At 56.3% G+C, this 15777-nt stretch overlaps 1 protein-coding gene across 2 annotated transcripts in view; it reads left to right on the top strand.

Moving 5' to 3' along the window:
* The window catches only part of C17H4orf50 (chromosome 17 C4orf50 homolog), a 45357-nt gene that overhangs the window by 3856 nt on the left and 25724 nt on the right, over positions 1 to 15777 (top strand). Inside the window, exons 2-4 of one of the 2 annotated variants that reach the window (XM_045528369.1) lie at positions 1313 to 1451; positions 4747 to 5217; positions 14950 to 15079. In XM_045528369.1, the coding sequence (XP_045384325.1) occupies positions 1313 to 1451; positions 4747 to 5217; positions 14950 to 15079 (740 nt within the window). The remainder of the gene's footprint in view (positions 1 to 1312; positions 1452 to 4746; positions 5218 to 14949; positions 15080 to 15777) is intronic. The other variant, XM_045528370.1, reaches the window with a different exon arrangement.

Raw genomic sequence — 15777 nt, 5'->3', positions numbered from 1 at the left:
CCTGGGGCTGCTCCTCAGTCCAGTTTGAAAGGACCTTAATTGTAATCCACACACGAGTTCACGTTCCCTTCTGTCACTCTTGAGACCTTCCCTCAAGGCCTGAGAACTGGAACAGGAGAGGGGACTCTGGGCCTTACTATTAATAATAACGCGTCATTTAACTTAACCTTCACGGTGGCCTGGCTTTATGGACAGACACTGAAGATTACTGTGGTGAACCAGCCCAGTTAAGGCCCCATGGCTGGTGGATGGCAGAGCCCAGAGGCAAAGCTAGTTCTTCACCCCGGGGAGCAGAGTCTGTCATGCATGAGCAGGTCCCCCGGCAGGGACTTGGGGAAAGGAGCAGGAATTGTGCAGAGAGCTTGTCCATGGAGGCTGTGAACACGCTATTCACGTGCATCAGGGTTTTCCACTAGAGAGGCAAGGTTAGCACGTAGGGGACTTGCAGCCCAGGCACCAGCAGCAGGCAGGCACGTCCTTGCAGTGCCTCCTCTCCCAATGGGACCAGCAGCCCAGCCTTTCCCTGTGGACTTTCTCCCGCCATCCTGCACGTATCTTTGCTACAGGGCTGTGAGCAGAGTCCACCTTCAGTCTGGGTAGCGCTTTTGCTTGTGATGCAACCTCCGTGTTTCCCCAGGGCCACACGAAACCTTTGTGTGGCTTGGCCATTGCTAACTATTAGATAGTTAAGCCACTTCCAACTTCTCACTTGGAAGAGTAAATAATACAGAGATTGATTTTTTTTAATTGCAGAAACCTTTTTTTAAAATTTCAATCATTTCTTTAGAAGAGATTCATAAGAAAGTAGCTAAAATGGGAGACAACAGAGCATAGGGTTAACTATGATTTTAGGAGTCAGACTGGACTCTATACAGCTGTGTGACTGTGGGCAAATTGTCTGCCCTCTCTGATCCTCAGTTTCTGTTGTGTGTGATGTAGGGGTAACAGAATCCATCTGAAGCCTGGCAATGTTGTGAGGATTAATTAAAACCCGCAGTTGAAGCTCTCAGCCTAGATGGCTCAGGCTTGGTCACTCTTAGTTGGTATTACCCAGATGTGGGATTACTGGTTTAGGGGTGAGAACACCCTTAAGATTGCTGATGCATGGTATCTTATTATTCACATGCTATATTTGAAGTATTATAGATAATCTCTAAAATGATATGTATGAATGTCATACAAAATGTAATTTTGTCAGCATGTCAAATTGGCCAAATGACAAAAAAAAAAAAAGTTGGCCCCGGTGCCCGTGAAAGCCTCAGGCTGTGTTTACTGCAACCTGAGTGAGCCTCTCCCTGCTTCTGTGCCGCAGGATCCAGGAGCTGGAGCTGTCGGAGAAGCAGCTCCTCGGGAAGGTGGCCCAGCTGAGCGCCCGCGTGGCCCAGGAGAGAAGCGCCTGGCTCCGGGCCCAGGAGAAGCTGGCGGCGCTGCAGGGGGACCTGGCCAGCCGGGTACCGTTCCCTCCTTTCCAGTCCCTGTTTCCCGTCCCAGCAACGCCACGGGAGCAGGGCAGCAGCTGCAGTTGCGCAGACAGTTGGGGGGCTGGGAGAGGAGGAGTTGGAGGGATCCTGACTCTGGTGCACGTGGCGGCTGCGGGGCCTGGGGTGTGCGGGCTGGGGCAGGGGGAGGGGATGGCTGCATCTGCTGCCCTGTGGGGGTTGCACGCTCCCTGGGAGCTCTGGTCAGAGGCCCGTTTCCATGTCCCCAGGACCAGGCCGTCTCCTGAGGGCAGGAGGTGGCTGACGCAGGGTCCCTGTCCGGCAGGTGGGAGACGCCGATGGGGAACAAATGACTGTAGAACCAGAGCGGGTGCCCTGCGGGTGGTGCAGGCACACTGCGTGTGTGTGGTGGGCAGTGCCAGGGAGAACTGGGCTGTGTGACTTGGGCCTTGTTGAGAAGGGCACACGAGGCATGGTGACAGCATGGGCAGAGGCACGGAAGAGAGGGAGAACTGGCCAGGACCGGCTAGAGGATGTGTGCAGGGCGGGGGGAGGCAGGCGGAAGGGCTCCAGAGGGGTCAGGCTGCCAGGTCTTCTGTGGCGACCAGATTCTGAAGCAGTGAGGAGCAGGGGACTTCAGCAGGGAAGGCCCAGGCGGGGACGCCATCCTCACTGTGTGGGAGAGAGGTTCTGGTGAAGGGGAACATTGGAGCCCTTCTTGGGGAAGCTGTGGGCTCTGGAGGCAGATGCCTGGAACTAAACCCTGGTTATGCCACTCACCAGCTGTGTGACCTTGGGTAGGTGACATAACCTCTCTGGGCCTCAGTTTCTTCATCTGTGAAATGGGAATAATATAGTACCAACCCTCTCAGATTGTTGCGTGGGTTAAGTGTGAGTTAATACACGTAAAACCCCTCCAACAGTAGGTATTTAAATAATGCTATCTGCTTTTACGATTATTAGCCATGATTGAAACCTTCCAGGTGAGAGACGACGAGGGCCACGGGGGAGGCCATTCTTAGGAAAGACAGCAGAGGCAGAAATGACAAGACTTCAGGGCAGCTGCATGTGGTGCCCAAAGATCCCCCTGAGGAATCCTGTTGTAGTCAGTTGCTGTTTAGACTGGAGCCCAGGTGTTTTCAAATTGCAGGTTGCAACCCATCCATGGGAAGTGAAATCAATTCAGTGGGTCACAACCAACATTTTAAGAAAATGAAATAGTCCAGGAAATATGAAAAGGCATCACCTGTGCTAAGGGGAGTGCTGTTTCCTGACACTTGTCTCCACTGCACATAGGGGTGTGTGGGGGACGGGGTGATGTTCCCACGTGTTTCCTACAGGGGGATGTGCCCTGGCACAGCTGTTAACTGTAAGAGCAGTGCAGGGTGGAAAGATAAGTTGTCCAATTAAATTGAAATTAGTCTTTGAGATGCCGAGGAGACATCCAAGTGGAGGTTTCTCCCCTTTATACTGGACTTCAGGTGCAGAAAGTGGACTAAATTCCCCTCCTTGGTTCAGAGCACCACATCATTGCTGTGCCGAGGGGAAGGCTTAACATCAGGTGTCGCCGGGCTGTGCAGAACTCCAGCCTGGAGATGGGACGTCTCTGTAGAAAATGCTGTCAGAAATATTCCTGGAGCCATGCCCTACGTGCATGTGAATCAGACACAGCCCTGCAATGGACAGGCTCACAGTGTGGTGGGGGACAGAGGACTAGGGGACAGCAAGTGAAGTGTGGTTAGGGAGGTGACAAGTGCTGCAGGGACCAGCAGTTTCTGCAGGACACTAAGCCCTTTCCCACCTGCGTCCTCTTGTTCATTACCGGCTCATGTGATAGGTGTGCTCCAGGAAAACGCCTGTCATGAAACTTCACTCCCAGAGGAGAGACAGAGTTCAGAGTGACGAGTGGGCTTGCCCCGGGTCTCTTGGCTATCACTCTGTCCAGCTACCAGCCAGCCCCCAGCCCCTAACACAAAATCTCTTGCCAGAGGTGTCTGTATTTTGAAGTAGTACCTGAATGAGTTTTCTGCATCCTTGGTAGCTGAGCTGTTGTTGTCATATTTCCAGTGAGCATTTACGTACAAAGGTGCTCATTTCTGTAGTGACCTGTGGTCATTTTGAAAGCTCTTGAAGGCAGACCCATCCAGGCGATGGAGCCCCGTCCGCTGAGCACCGTGCAGCACAGATTACAGAATTTGCACCATCAGCGAAACCTGGAGACTTTTCCTCCCAGGGGCTCTGACTCCAGCTTTTGTCTACCCCAACACACCCCAAGACAAACTATTCAAACAAAGCTTGTCTGAGCTGTTCCCAAGTTTCCTCTTCCACGTTTGCTCTTTGCTTGTTGGCTTTTCTTTTTGCAAGTGCTCTGGCAGAGTGGCCGCAGCAGGCGCTAGCAGTCGAAAGAAAGCTTCACGTGGAGGCAGTTCCACCTGTTTGCGTGAATTAATTCCAAAAATTAGGCAAAGACTCTAATTTTCAAAGTGGGTGGTGCATCCCAGTCCAGCTTGTAGCACATGGGTGGGGAGGAGGAAAGCTTAAGAGCAGGGAGACGTGTTCTCTGGCCAGGCAGGTGGCCAGGTGAGGAAAGAAAAGGCCTGAGTCAGATACAGGGGCCGGGAGTCCTGGCTGCGGGGAACTTTAGCTGCGCTGTGCCATTGCTCCTGAGTGCCCCCAGGGGCTGTAGCAGTGCCTCTCTCCAAGGGGCAGTATCCACCATGATGACAGCCGCTGTGGCACTGGTGTCCTGGTGCGCCGGCCAGAGCTGTGGACCTTCCTTGGGCCAGTCATTGACCTTTTAGGTGCTGGGAAATGGGGAGCTCTGGGTAGTGCTGGGATGGAGGTGGGGACACTCAGGAGGCTCCGCAGCAGCTGCTTACGCACCGGTGTGGCCGTATTCAGCACTGGGACGACTCCAGTGGCCGTTGGGGTGTGTTACGCTGATGGGCGTCCTGCCGGCTGCGCAGTGCTGGATGGGCAGCAGATGTCAGGATGAACTGGAGGACGATGCGGTGGGGGAGGGGCAGGTGGTTGGATAGCTGGGTGGACTCAGGGGGCACCTGGTGTGCAGGGCCCTGACTAGGCTGAGGTGAAGGAGGCCCTCACCTCCTGTGCCAAGTTTAAGGGGCACCAAAAACTCAGTCATGGAGATAAATAATATTTTGATGCAATATTTCAATGCAAAAACAATTAATACAAAAAATACACCAAGCACAAAACATGGAAATGTTAAGGAGAGACAGGATCAGTGTGAGCGACAATGTGTCTTTTGGGCTTCCTGACGCCCTCATCCACCGTGGACTTGTAGGTGCGGGAGGAGAGCGTGGCCCGGCGGCGGCTGCGGCGCAAGGACGAGGCGCTGGGGCGGCAGGCGGCGGCCCTGCAGGGCTGCCGGCGGGTCCAGCGGCGCCAGCGGGGCCTCGTGCGCGAGCAGGAGCGCGTCCTGCGGGCGCAGGTGCAGCGGCTGGAGCGCGACGCGCAGCGCCTGTGCCGCGCCGCCGGCCTCCTGCTGGCCCGGCTGGACGCCGCGGGCCCGGGTCCCCAGGGCGCCCTGCGGGCGAGGGCCGAGCGCGAGCGGGAGGAGGCGGCGCGCCGGCTGCGGGAGCAGAGGGCCACGGAGCGCTGGCTGTGCGGGCAGCTGGAGGAGCTGCGCTGCTGCGTGTACGGGCTGACGCTGTCGGAGATCGGCCTGCTGGCGCAGCTGGAGGACCTCGCGCAGCAGAACCGCGGCCTGCGACGGGAGCTGGGAGCCCAGGCGCCTGCTGGTCACTGCAGCCGGGTAAGTGGCCGGAGCCCAGGGCAGGAGTAACCTTTCCTTTCTTTCGCCACTTGGTCGAGTCGTTGATCCATCCGTTCCCCAGTCTTCTCCTCATGCACCCATCCCAGCCAGCCTGATCCGTCCATCCTTCATTCCATCCATTCTCCTACCCACCCCCCAACCCGTCCAACCTCACCACCCCTTCTGCACACGGGATCTCACCGGCCATCTGCCCACCCCTCATCTCCCACCACCCACGTGTCCCCTCACCACCCACCCACCAATGCACCCACTTGTCCGCCCCCCACCCAGCTATCCAAACACCTGTCCACCCCGCCACCCCCCACCCCCCGCTGTCGTCCTCCGGTTCATCCTGACATCTGCTGTCCATCCAGCACCTAGTAGCCCCCTTACCAGACCACTTGTTTACTTATTTTTGAAGTCTATTCGGGCTGTTACAACAGAATGCCATAGACTGGGTGGCTTATAAACAACAGAAAGTTATTTCTCACAGTTTTGGAGGCTGGAAGTCCCAAATCAAGGCACTGGCAGATTCGGGGTCTGGGGAGGGCCCACTCCCTGGTACTCTCTCACTCTGTCTCACATGGTGGAAGGGTGAGGGAGCTCTCTGGGCCCTCTTTTATACGGGCACTGATCCTGTCCATGAGGGATTCGCCCTTATGACCTTATCATCTCCCAAAGGCCCCATCTCCTAACACTCTCATGTTGGGGATTAGGATTTTGACATATTAGGAGGGGGACACAGACATTCGGACTCTCGCACCCACCCACCTACTTGTCTACCCATGTTCCATCATCTTCTCATTCGTCCCACCGTCTGTTTGTCCATCTGCCTCCCCATCAACCACTTGCCAGGCAGCCAACCAGCCACCCCATATCCCTCAGCATCTGTCCCCTCCGGTCCATCTGTCTATCCAACATCCAGTGAGTCCCTGCTGTGCGCCAGGCCCTGTGCAGTGTCATGGGACTCTCACGTGCTCGGGAAATCTTTTCTGGCCCAGCCCCTCCCTGCCCAAAGCAATCTCCCCTTCTTCCTCTTCCCTCACAGCCCCAAAGGTGACGGCGGTTCCCTTGTGAAAGTTCCATATGTGCATCTTCATTTCTCTTTCTTTAGACTGTGAGCCCCTGGGGGGGGCAGCATCCAGGCCTGACTGGTCTTCACAGCTTTCGTCCCCACAGCAGCACACAGGAGGCCCCAGGGCTTCGGAGTAGAGAGCACACGGGGTAGGGTCCCTTTCTGGTTTGCATATTTACTAGCTATGTGACGCTGGGCAAGTTTCTTGAACTCTGGAAGGCAGGCTGGACGTCATTTGACAACATTTACTACATTCCTGCCATGTGTGTGGCACCCTCTGGGGTGTTTCAAAGACATTATTTCGTTTAATGCTCCTGAAGACTGTGAGGCAGGTACTGCTGGTCTCATTCCACGGATGAGGATGCTGAGGCTCAGAGGGCAAGCTCTGTTGTCACACACCTGTTGTCACACAGCTAGTAAGGGACAAAACTGGAATTTGACCCAAACGTGATGTGAGTCAAAAGCTCATTGTTTCTGCTGCACCCGACTGCCTCCCCGAAAAGAGCCCTGCTTCTCCCCTGGGCCCACGCTGAGTTTCGGGAGAAATGAGTGACCAACCTTAGCCCAAAGAGGAGTGCTCATTTTTAAAAAATCAAATTTATCTTCAAACTTGAACAATCTATTTCAAGTTACCTGGGACCTTAAATGCTCTACATTATCTCAGGCTAATACCCCTGTCTTGCCTAGGTCATTTTAATAATGGCTTTATCTGTGGTCACAGTTTACCCATCTGCCACTCTGTCCTCCTATTGTCACTCTCGTGCATTTCCTGTTTGTTTTCCTCCCTTATGTTCATCAGATAAAAGGAAAACAAAGTGTACATTTAATATTGGCACCTTGTAATTTTGAAAAATAAATTGTGCATAGGTGGAAATTGTCATTTAAAATTCTCTTCTTCTTCTGTAACTTTCCTAAACATAAGACTTGGTTGGTCTCTCCATCCATCCCATATACTGCTGCTTGTTATTTCTTCAAAATGGTTATCTGGGAGGAAGCGTGAGTACCCCAACATTTAGGAGGAACAAGCTCATATTTGGTCCCTTTTGTGTTTTCTTGTTTAATGCTAAGAACACCCTTGTGGGCCCGGCACTCTTCTCCCACTGAAGAGATGGAGAAACTGAGGCCCAGGGAGGTTGAACGACGTCATTGCAGGCACCAGCTACTGAGCATCGGGCAGGAGCCAGACACTACCCTGCTGCCCTTACCTCAAGATCCTGGGGCCAGAGTTTGTTCTTGAGGATTTGGGGCAACACCAGAGGGTGAATTTAGTAGATTCTGTGCCATCAGGCCCAAGCCCTGTCTACACATCTATGACCTTCTAAAGGTTTCATGCTTTCTCTTGTAAAAGTCCCCGTGGCCCAGGGAAACTGCATCTCACGGGGGGCACCTGCTTTCGGGCTGCACTGGAGGACGGTGTGCCCTGTCACATTCTCCTGAAAATTCCCCAGGTGGCCCACCGAGTGTGGTCCCAGCCAGCTCTGCCCTCCGTGGGGAGAGCCGACTGTCATCGGCTGAGCAGCAGGAAAGCAGAGCTGCCGTGTCGGAGCACAAGGGTCCAGAACCTGAGCCTGCAACACTGCAGCCGCGCCGTGGGCGGGCTGCTCACACCCAGAGACGCAGGCGCAGGATTCCAGCTCTGCCTCCTACCGACTGCCATACCTTTGGCAGCTTCCTCAGCTCTCTGTGCCTCCGTGTTCTGAAGTGTGAAATGGGACCAATACTGGGATGATACTAAGAGTATTTCTTCCCGGCGTGGCTGTGAGGATGAAATGAGAAGGCACAGGGAAAGGTCTGAGCGTGGTGCCTGGTACACAGTGAGTGATCAGTCAAATCTAGCTTCACTCACTGTCACTGTCACCACGGCCACCGTCCGCAGCAGCATCACCACCGTCATCCTCCCCACCATCCCTTTCAGGGCCTGTGCTCGCGTGGCAGGATGTTGAGGAAGGTCACCTGCACTACGGGACATTGTAGGTTTCTCTCTCTTGGCTTTTTATGTGTTTTTCCCAAGGGCTTGTCCTGGATTGGAGTAGGTTAAGTGGGGGTGTGATTTGTCTCCACGGGTCCTCTGGAGTGGCTGCGGGAAGCACAGCTGGCAGGGACCTGGGGTGGGCAGGGCCTGCGGTCACCAGCTCCCATGTCCCCGTGCCCTGTGGATGGGCTGGGGAGGGGCTGAGAGAACCGCAGTGGCCTTCTGGGAGGGGCTGCCCAGGGCAGGTCATTTCACTTCCTTTAACTGTAGTTTCCTGACAGGCAGATCAGCACGTGAGCGCTACGTTGCTAACGCTGCTGTAGCCCAGCCCCGCAAGCTGGGTGCCTGAGACTGAAATGGCTCCTCTCCCGGCCCTGGAGGCTGGGGGATCCTCGAGCAAGGCGTGGGCGGGGCTGGTGCCTTCTGAGCGCTGGGAGGGGGGCTCTGTCCCAGGCCCACCTCCTCCGCTTGGGGGCGGCCGTCTTCACATCACCTTCCCTCTGAGGCTGTCTGCGTCCGCATTCCCCTTGTTGTAAGAACACCAGCATGTTGGATCAGTGCCGCACCCCACCCAGTGTGACCCCATCTTGACTGACTACCTCTGTAAGGACCCTATTTCCAAATAAGGTCACATTCTGTGGACGTGGGGCTTATGACTTCAGCATGTGACTTTCAGGGGGCGCAGTTCAACTCATCACAAGTGCCCCTCTGGATGAACTGTTCTGAGGACCCACGAGATGACAAAACTCTGTGGGTTCCAGATCCTTGATGGCAGGGAACGTGTGCTCCTTCTGGAGCTTTGCACGGGCAGGCACAAACAGTCCCTCACGTGTACTGACGCACCGTGTTGTGCTGTGGACCTTGTCCCCATTTCACAGAGAAGCAAGTGGAGGCACCTACTGGCCCGTAACCTGCCCAGGGTCACACAGATGATAGTGGCCTATCTTAGTCTGTTTGGGCTGCTATAACAAATGGCTCTGGACCGAGTGGCTGAAACAACAAAAACATTTGTTTCTCACAGTTCTGGAGGCTGGGAAGTCTCCGGGGTGGAGGCACCCGCAGATGTGGTGTGGGGTGAAGACCCGCCTCCTGGCGCGGCAGAGAGAGCAGAGAGGAGGCGGCTGCCTCCGGTCTCTCCCGATGAGGGCACGAGGCTCCGCCTCACGGCCTGGTCGCGTCCCAAAGGCCTCACCTCCTGATATTGTCCCTTTGGGGATTTTGGTTTCAACAGACGGATTTTGGGGGACACAGACATCAGGCCGTAACATGGTAGGACCAGGACGGGCACCTTGGTAGGCTGGCCCCGAGGCTGTGCTATAAATGCCGTCCTGCTCCTCCAGCAGACCCGGTCAGTGGGTCAGTGCCAGTCCAGGCGCGTGTTCTCGGTGCCTCTGCTTGGCGCAGGTCTGAGCCCAGCCCAAGGGCTGGGGTGTGAGTGAGACAAGACCTGCCTGCACGGGATGACAGGCAACAGCCTGGGAGGAGGGGGTAGGGACAAGGAAGGAGCAGGAGAAGGCACCCTGTGGAGTCCATGGGCCACTGTGAGGACCCTGGTGCTGGAATGCAGCCTGGACCTGGGCCCCAGGGTGTGACAAGGCTGCCAGGCCCCGTCCGTGTCTCAGAGCAGCTGCTGGCCTAGACTTATAGTATCTGAGGTCAAACAGGGCCACCTGGAGAGACAGAAGCCGCCCTCAGAGGCCCCCAGGGAATGTAAGGTGCCAGCCAGCCGCAGGCTCTTAGGCCGGGTGCAGCCTGAGACTCCACATCAGAATCTAGAACCTCTCGGTAAGGAACCTGCAGAACCAGAGGCTGCCCTTTGGGGTCCTGGTCAGAGTGGCGCAATCCCCAGTGGCTGGCGTACGTGGCTTCCAGGCCTCTGCACATCCATGAAGTCACACGTAGAGTCCCGAGAGCAGCTTACATTGTGACTTTCCAAAGCTGCCAGTGTGTTTTCACAGGGGTGGTGAGTGACCGTGAGGACTGAGAGCAGGCCTTTCTCTGGATGACTGTGGCGACCACCATAGGATCTCCCTCCCTCCGTCCCCTCTGCCGTGGCCCCCACTGCCTCAGGATCAAGCTCCACCTCCTAACCATGGCATTCGAGGCCCCCGAGGCTCTGGCCTGGGACTCCTTCTTCATGCTCAGTCCCATCTACCCTGCTGGATCCAGCCACACTGAGCTCCTGCAGGTCCCTGAACATGCCAGGCTCTGCTGGCCTATAAACCTTCCCCGTGTCTAGAAGCTTCTACTGCCTGCCCCTGTTTAGACTGTTTGGTAAATCCATTCAGCGGGAATGTTGCTTCCTCCAGGAAGACTTTCCTGAGCTCACGTGAGCTTGTTCCCTCCTCAGTGCCGCATGTGACACGACCCTCCTGGTGCCCTCTCGTTCCCCGTGCCGCTGCCAGCCCCACAGCCATGCGACCCTCCTCATCCCAGCGGGGTCCGACTCAGCTCCAAATCCCAGCCCTGGGATGTGAAATGTTTCGTGAGCGAGTGACTCAGTGGACAAATGAACTCGGGAAGGTGTTTGCTCCACTGCCCGTGGGCGATGGAAACTTCTGGCCGAAGGGCCTGCTGCGCAGTGGTGGTGCTGGGAAGTGAGGTATAGAAACTGGGATTTGTGCAACAGAAAGAAAGTCATTGCAAAGGCTGGCGTTTATCGCATGCTGCTCGCCCACCTGGCACAGTAATGAGCTGCATTCCCCCAACAAGCTTATGAGGTGGTGGATTTATTGATTCTCATTTTGCAGAGGAGGAAACTGAGGCAGGAGGTAAAGTCACTTGCCCAAGGAGGTGAAAGCAGCAGTACCTGAAGGGAGGCCTAGGCTTCGCCACCACCTGACAGGTTACGCCCCTACCGCTGTGTCGTCCGCTGTGCTCTGGGAGCTGTGCGTGACTTGCGGGGAGGGCAGTTCCCGTGAGAACGGCTAGGCAAACGCGGTTTATCTGCAGATGCGTCTGAATGCTTTTCCGTGAGCGCACCGGGTGCCTGCCGCGTCCCAGGGACGGTGATCCAGGCACGGACCCCGCTCTCCACAGCTTGCAGGGGAGACAGACGCAGATGCAACCAGCAGTGCTACAGCACTGTCATGGCAGAGGGCAGTGCAGGACTGTGGCCTGGCCTGGACGGTGACAGAGGGGCTCGTGCAGAAAGATGAGCAGTCAGGCTCTTCCAATGTCCTTGTGCAGTGTCATCCCAGAGCAGAGGTCACGCTCCCACGTCGGGGCCTTTAGGAATTACGGGTGCACAGAGCAACCCCTGGTGGCAGCTACAAAAATCTTTTTGTTGTTCACTCAATTGTAGGCAGCCGCTTGGTCACAGCCTGTGTCTGCACAGAGCTGCATGTTACACGTTTGTTACCTTGGCAGCAGGAGAGGGCTTTAAGGAACAGTGCTGATAATGTCAAAAAATAAAACACAAGCAAAAGGCATGAGCATACAAATAATATAAAAGAAAATACAAATGGCCAGTGGTCTTACCAAAAACGGTCAGCTCTATTAGTTATAAGATAAATGCAAATGATCAAAACCTCAGGATTCCATTTTCTTATATTTGTCAAATATTACAAGATCTTGCTGCTGTGGAGGGTTTGAGCTATTGACAGTGCAAGTGGGATCATCCTTTTGGGAAGGCTGTCAGCCAGTATTACATGCCTTAAAAATATCTATGCCTGTTTCTCAGCCACTTGACTTCCATGAACGTATCCAAAAAGCGGCCAGAGGGTGTGGAAGAGTTATGCACAGTGATTTTAATTGGTTTATAGTTGGTAAAAACTGGAAACAACTGAAATGGCCAATAAGAAGCCATTGGTTTGGTAATTTAAGGCATGCCTTATGGGAGACGATGTTAGACAGCTATAAAAACCACATTGCAGAAACTTGGGGAGAGATGATCCTTCTATATCATTAAATGGAAAATGCACGAAGTACAAATTTACATTTTGTGTAAGGAGAAATTGTACAGCGTCTATACATAGGAAAATGTCTGTGCATAGACAAAAACCCTAGAAGGATATATTCTAACACGTTAGTGTTTGTCTGGACATCATTATATTCCTCATTTTCTTCTTTTTGCTTAGCTTTCAAAATAATTGTGCATTATTGCTGAAACCAGACAAAGTTGCAGGCCAGTGTTTTCTGGAGTGCTGAAAGGCCAGAAGGCCTGGCAAGGCTGAGCCTCCTGCAGAGCAGGAAGGGGCGGAGAAAGCCCCACACCCTGTGTGGAGACCTGAGGGCGGGGCCTGTCCTCCCGGCGGCCTGCTGTTTGACCATGGACACTCACTCACCCTCTCTGAGTGACGACGTCATCACATGTGAAACGGAAGGGTGAAATGGACAGTGGGTAACATTTTAGCACAGCGTCATCTTCTAGGGTGTCACCCCCCCAGTGGATGTCACCCCCTTGAGGCCGGGAGCTGTGGGTGTTTAGCCCTGGTTGTACCCGGCTCCAGCGCAGGTGCTCAGCGAGCATTTGTTGAATTGCATCGAGGTCAACCTTGGTATTGAGACAAAGTCCCAGTGGGATTTGTGATTAAACACTGACGACCATTGCTCCCTTCCCAAGGTGTGAAAGCGGCTTTCCACGCTGCCTCCCCAGCCTCTTCCCTTTCTCTCTGCTCCTTCCTCCTTCCTTCCACTTCCCTGTCTCCTGCTCCTCTTTGAATTTCTGTCTCTTTCCTTCTCCATCCTACCCCCTCTCTTCTTTCTCATTCACTCTCTTTGTCTCCTTTCTGTCTTCGCTCTCTTTTCACTTCCTCTTCTCCATCTCACTCCTGTGCTGACTTTGAGGTGCGACAAAAGTGTTTAATTCTGGTCAAGTGGGAGCCAAGTGGGAGCAGGCTGTGAGCCCCACGGGTGGCAGCCAGACCGGAGTTCCTCGGGACAGATGCCGCTGCCCAGCCCTCTGGTTTTCACTGGTTTGGGCCGAGGCTCCTGTGTCAGTGCTTGCTGAGAGCTTCTGGGGATTCTGTCACGTGGGCAGCACTGAGGTCCCTGGTTTATGAGCAAACGTGGAGATGCCAGAAACCATCACACACATACGTGGGAGGTCACATACCAGAGGGTGAGGACACGATGCTGAGAGGGAGGGTGATGAGGACTTAAGTTGGGGGAGGGCCAAGGAAGACCAGAGAAGGCTCCTTCAGCGTCTGGCCTCCACGCCGGTCCCGGGGGCAGGAGGGCAGCCAGGCGGCGGGCGCGGAGAGAGGTCCAGGCCAACGCTCCGAGGCTAGAAGCCTTCCAGGAGCGTGGAGTGTGGGTGGGGTGGGGTGGGGAGGCCAGCGGGGGTTTTAGCTTTCAGCGCAGTGGGAAGCGCTGACAGCTGAGAACAGGAGGGCCACCTGATCCACTTTCCGTTTTAGTGCTATCGCTTTGATCGCTCAGATGCTGAGTGGAGCGTGGAAGGGAGGGCCGAGAGCCAGGTGCGGGAAGGCTTTGCCTGCGGCAGGCGATCGGATCGAGCCCTCCTGGGAGGACCTGCCTGCCTGGTGAGGGGATGGCACGTGCAGAGGCCGCGGAGGCAGGGAGAGCCGGGGCAGGCCGGTGGCCACTGTGAGGGGAGCCAGGGTGCTGAGCGGCAGGGGAGTGGCAGCCATGGGCGGCCTCAGGGGCCCGCTGCGGCACCTGCACTGCCCCCTGGCCTGAGTGGGGCCGGGGGAGGCCTTGCAGTCCGAGGGTCTCCCTGGGAGCTACAGGAAGGATTCGAGGGGCGTCTGCTGAGGGGAGGTGAGGGCCTGGGGAACAGGCGGGGAGCGGACAGGGCATTTACTGCTCGTTTCATTTCTGTCTCACCTGCACCTCACCTGGCACCTAGCAGGAGCCTAGTAAGTGCTTGCTGAATAAATGCACCAATAAGTCCAAACCATCTGCTTTCTTCTGCTTCTATCTATCCATCTAATTATCATTTATTGAGCACCTACTGTGTGCCAGGCTAGGGTGCAGGTGCAGGCAAAATGATGCCATTTCCCTCCTTCAGGAGCTCACAGTCTAGTGGGGGAGGGGCGAGTCGGCCAACAGCACCAGGTTAGGACACGGTGGCGAAGCAGCCCGGGGCAGCGGGAGCCCGGCGAGACCTGGCCAGAGCCCCCTGTGGATGTGCGGTGGGAGCTGACTTTCTCCCGCCCGCCCCGTGCCTCCCCCCGCAGCAGCGGGAAGGAGTCGCCTCTGAGGGATCATGATCTGCCAGGGGCCGGCCAGCGCCAAGCTCCTCCCTGCCCGCCTTTTGGAGAGGGGCCAGGGAGAGGCCTGCTCAAGGTACCCGGTGGTAGCACTTGGGACTGTTGACAGTTGAGGGACGGGACTGTCTGAGCCCCCTGGGCAGACGCCCACCCCCGTGGGGGGACACTGAGAGCACTTCTGCATGGGATGGAGAGGGGCTGGAGCCTGGCCGCACTTTGGGGGACACAGCTGCTTCCTGGCTGGACTGACAAGCCCCTCCAAGCACCTGAAGCCACCGTCGTTGTCTACTGGAAGGTGCCCAGGTGCTGAGGGGAGTGGCCTGGTGAACCCAGAGCCAGGACCAGGGCTGTGCTGCCAGGCCATGCGTGCCCTCTGCGCTCTGAGCCTCGGCTTCCTCACCTACGGGGGGACTCAACCCCCTGCCAGGGAGGGACCCATGGACACAGGCTTGGAGTGGGCACTTCAGCCCGGACACTGACGGCTCCTGACGTCCTTTGTCTTGCTCCAGGACGCGCCGGGCTGTGTTCAGGGCGCCGCACTGCACCTTCCCAGGGAGGAGGCGCCAGAGGCCTGCAGAGGCCAAGGCTGGGGAACCCGCCTCCCGTCCGGTGATGGCCCCGGACCAGAGGCCTCCGCAGGTATGTGGGTGCCACTGTGCATGCAGGGTTGGGTGCCTGGGCCACGCTTGGTCCTCATGACGTCCTGATGATGCAGGGGGAGGGGTGGCCCCCCTCCACAGACAGGAAGCTGAAGCTCAGAGAGGTAGTGTCACTTGCTCAGTGTCACACAGCTGGTAAAGGTGGGACCAGAGTGAGCAACACCCACAAGGGGGTCTTTGACTTAGGCTCACACCCCTGGCCCCCGGGAGGGTTCCAGCCGGGGGCCCAGCATGCCAGCAGGCCTGCAGCGGGGGCCTGTCTCTATGGAAGTCCAGACAAGGTCTCGGAGCTGTCCTGCTCCCAGCCCCACCACAGGTGACAGCTCAGGTGTGAGGGAGTGGACTTGCACCTGGCAGGTCTGGGATCTGCTGGGGCTGAGAAGCCTCTTGTCCCTGGTGTGAACCAGCACCTCCAGAACAGTCTGAGAACAGTCTCAGGCCTGGCTTCCGGAGCCAGGGCGCCTCACAGCGCACTGTCCAGCCTGCGGGCCCCAGTGCGCTTTGGGGCCCACATTGTCCCAGTGTTCACGGCCCGGCAGCGCTGCTGCCGGTGCAGCCGACGTTGCCCCTTGAGCCCATTCTGGGGAGCAGAGCTGCCGGGTCGACCCAGGTCAAGTTCATGCTGGCTGCGTGAGTTCCGTCCTCACGCCGGCTGTGCAGGGCTGCGGGTAGGGGCCA

Source organism: Lemur catta, chromosome 17, assembly GCF_020740605.2.
Source record: "Lemur catta isolate mLemCat1 chromosome 17, mLemCat1.pri, whole genome shotgun sequence".
Taxonomy (NCBI): domain Eukaryota; kingdom Metazoa; phylum Chordata; class Mammalia; order Primates; family Lemuridae; genus Lemur; species Lemur catta.
Note: the sequence above shows the minus strand (reverse complement) of the source record. Positions and strands in the feature narration are given on the sequence as shown.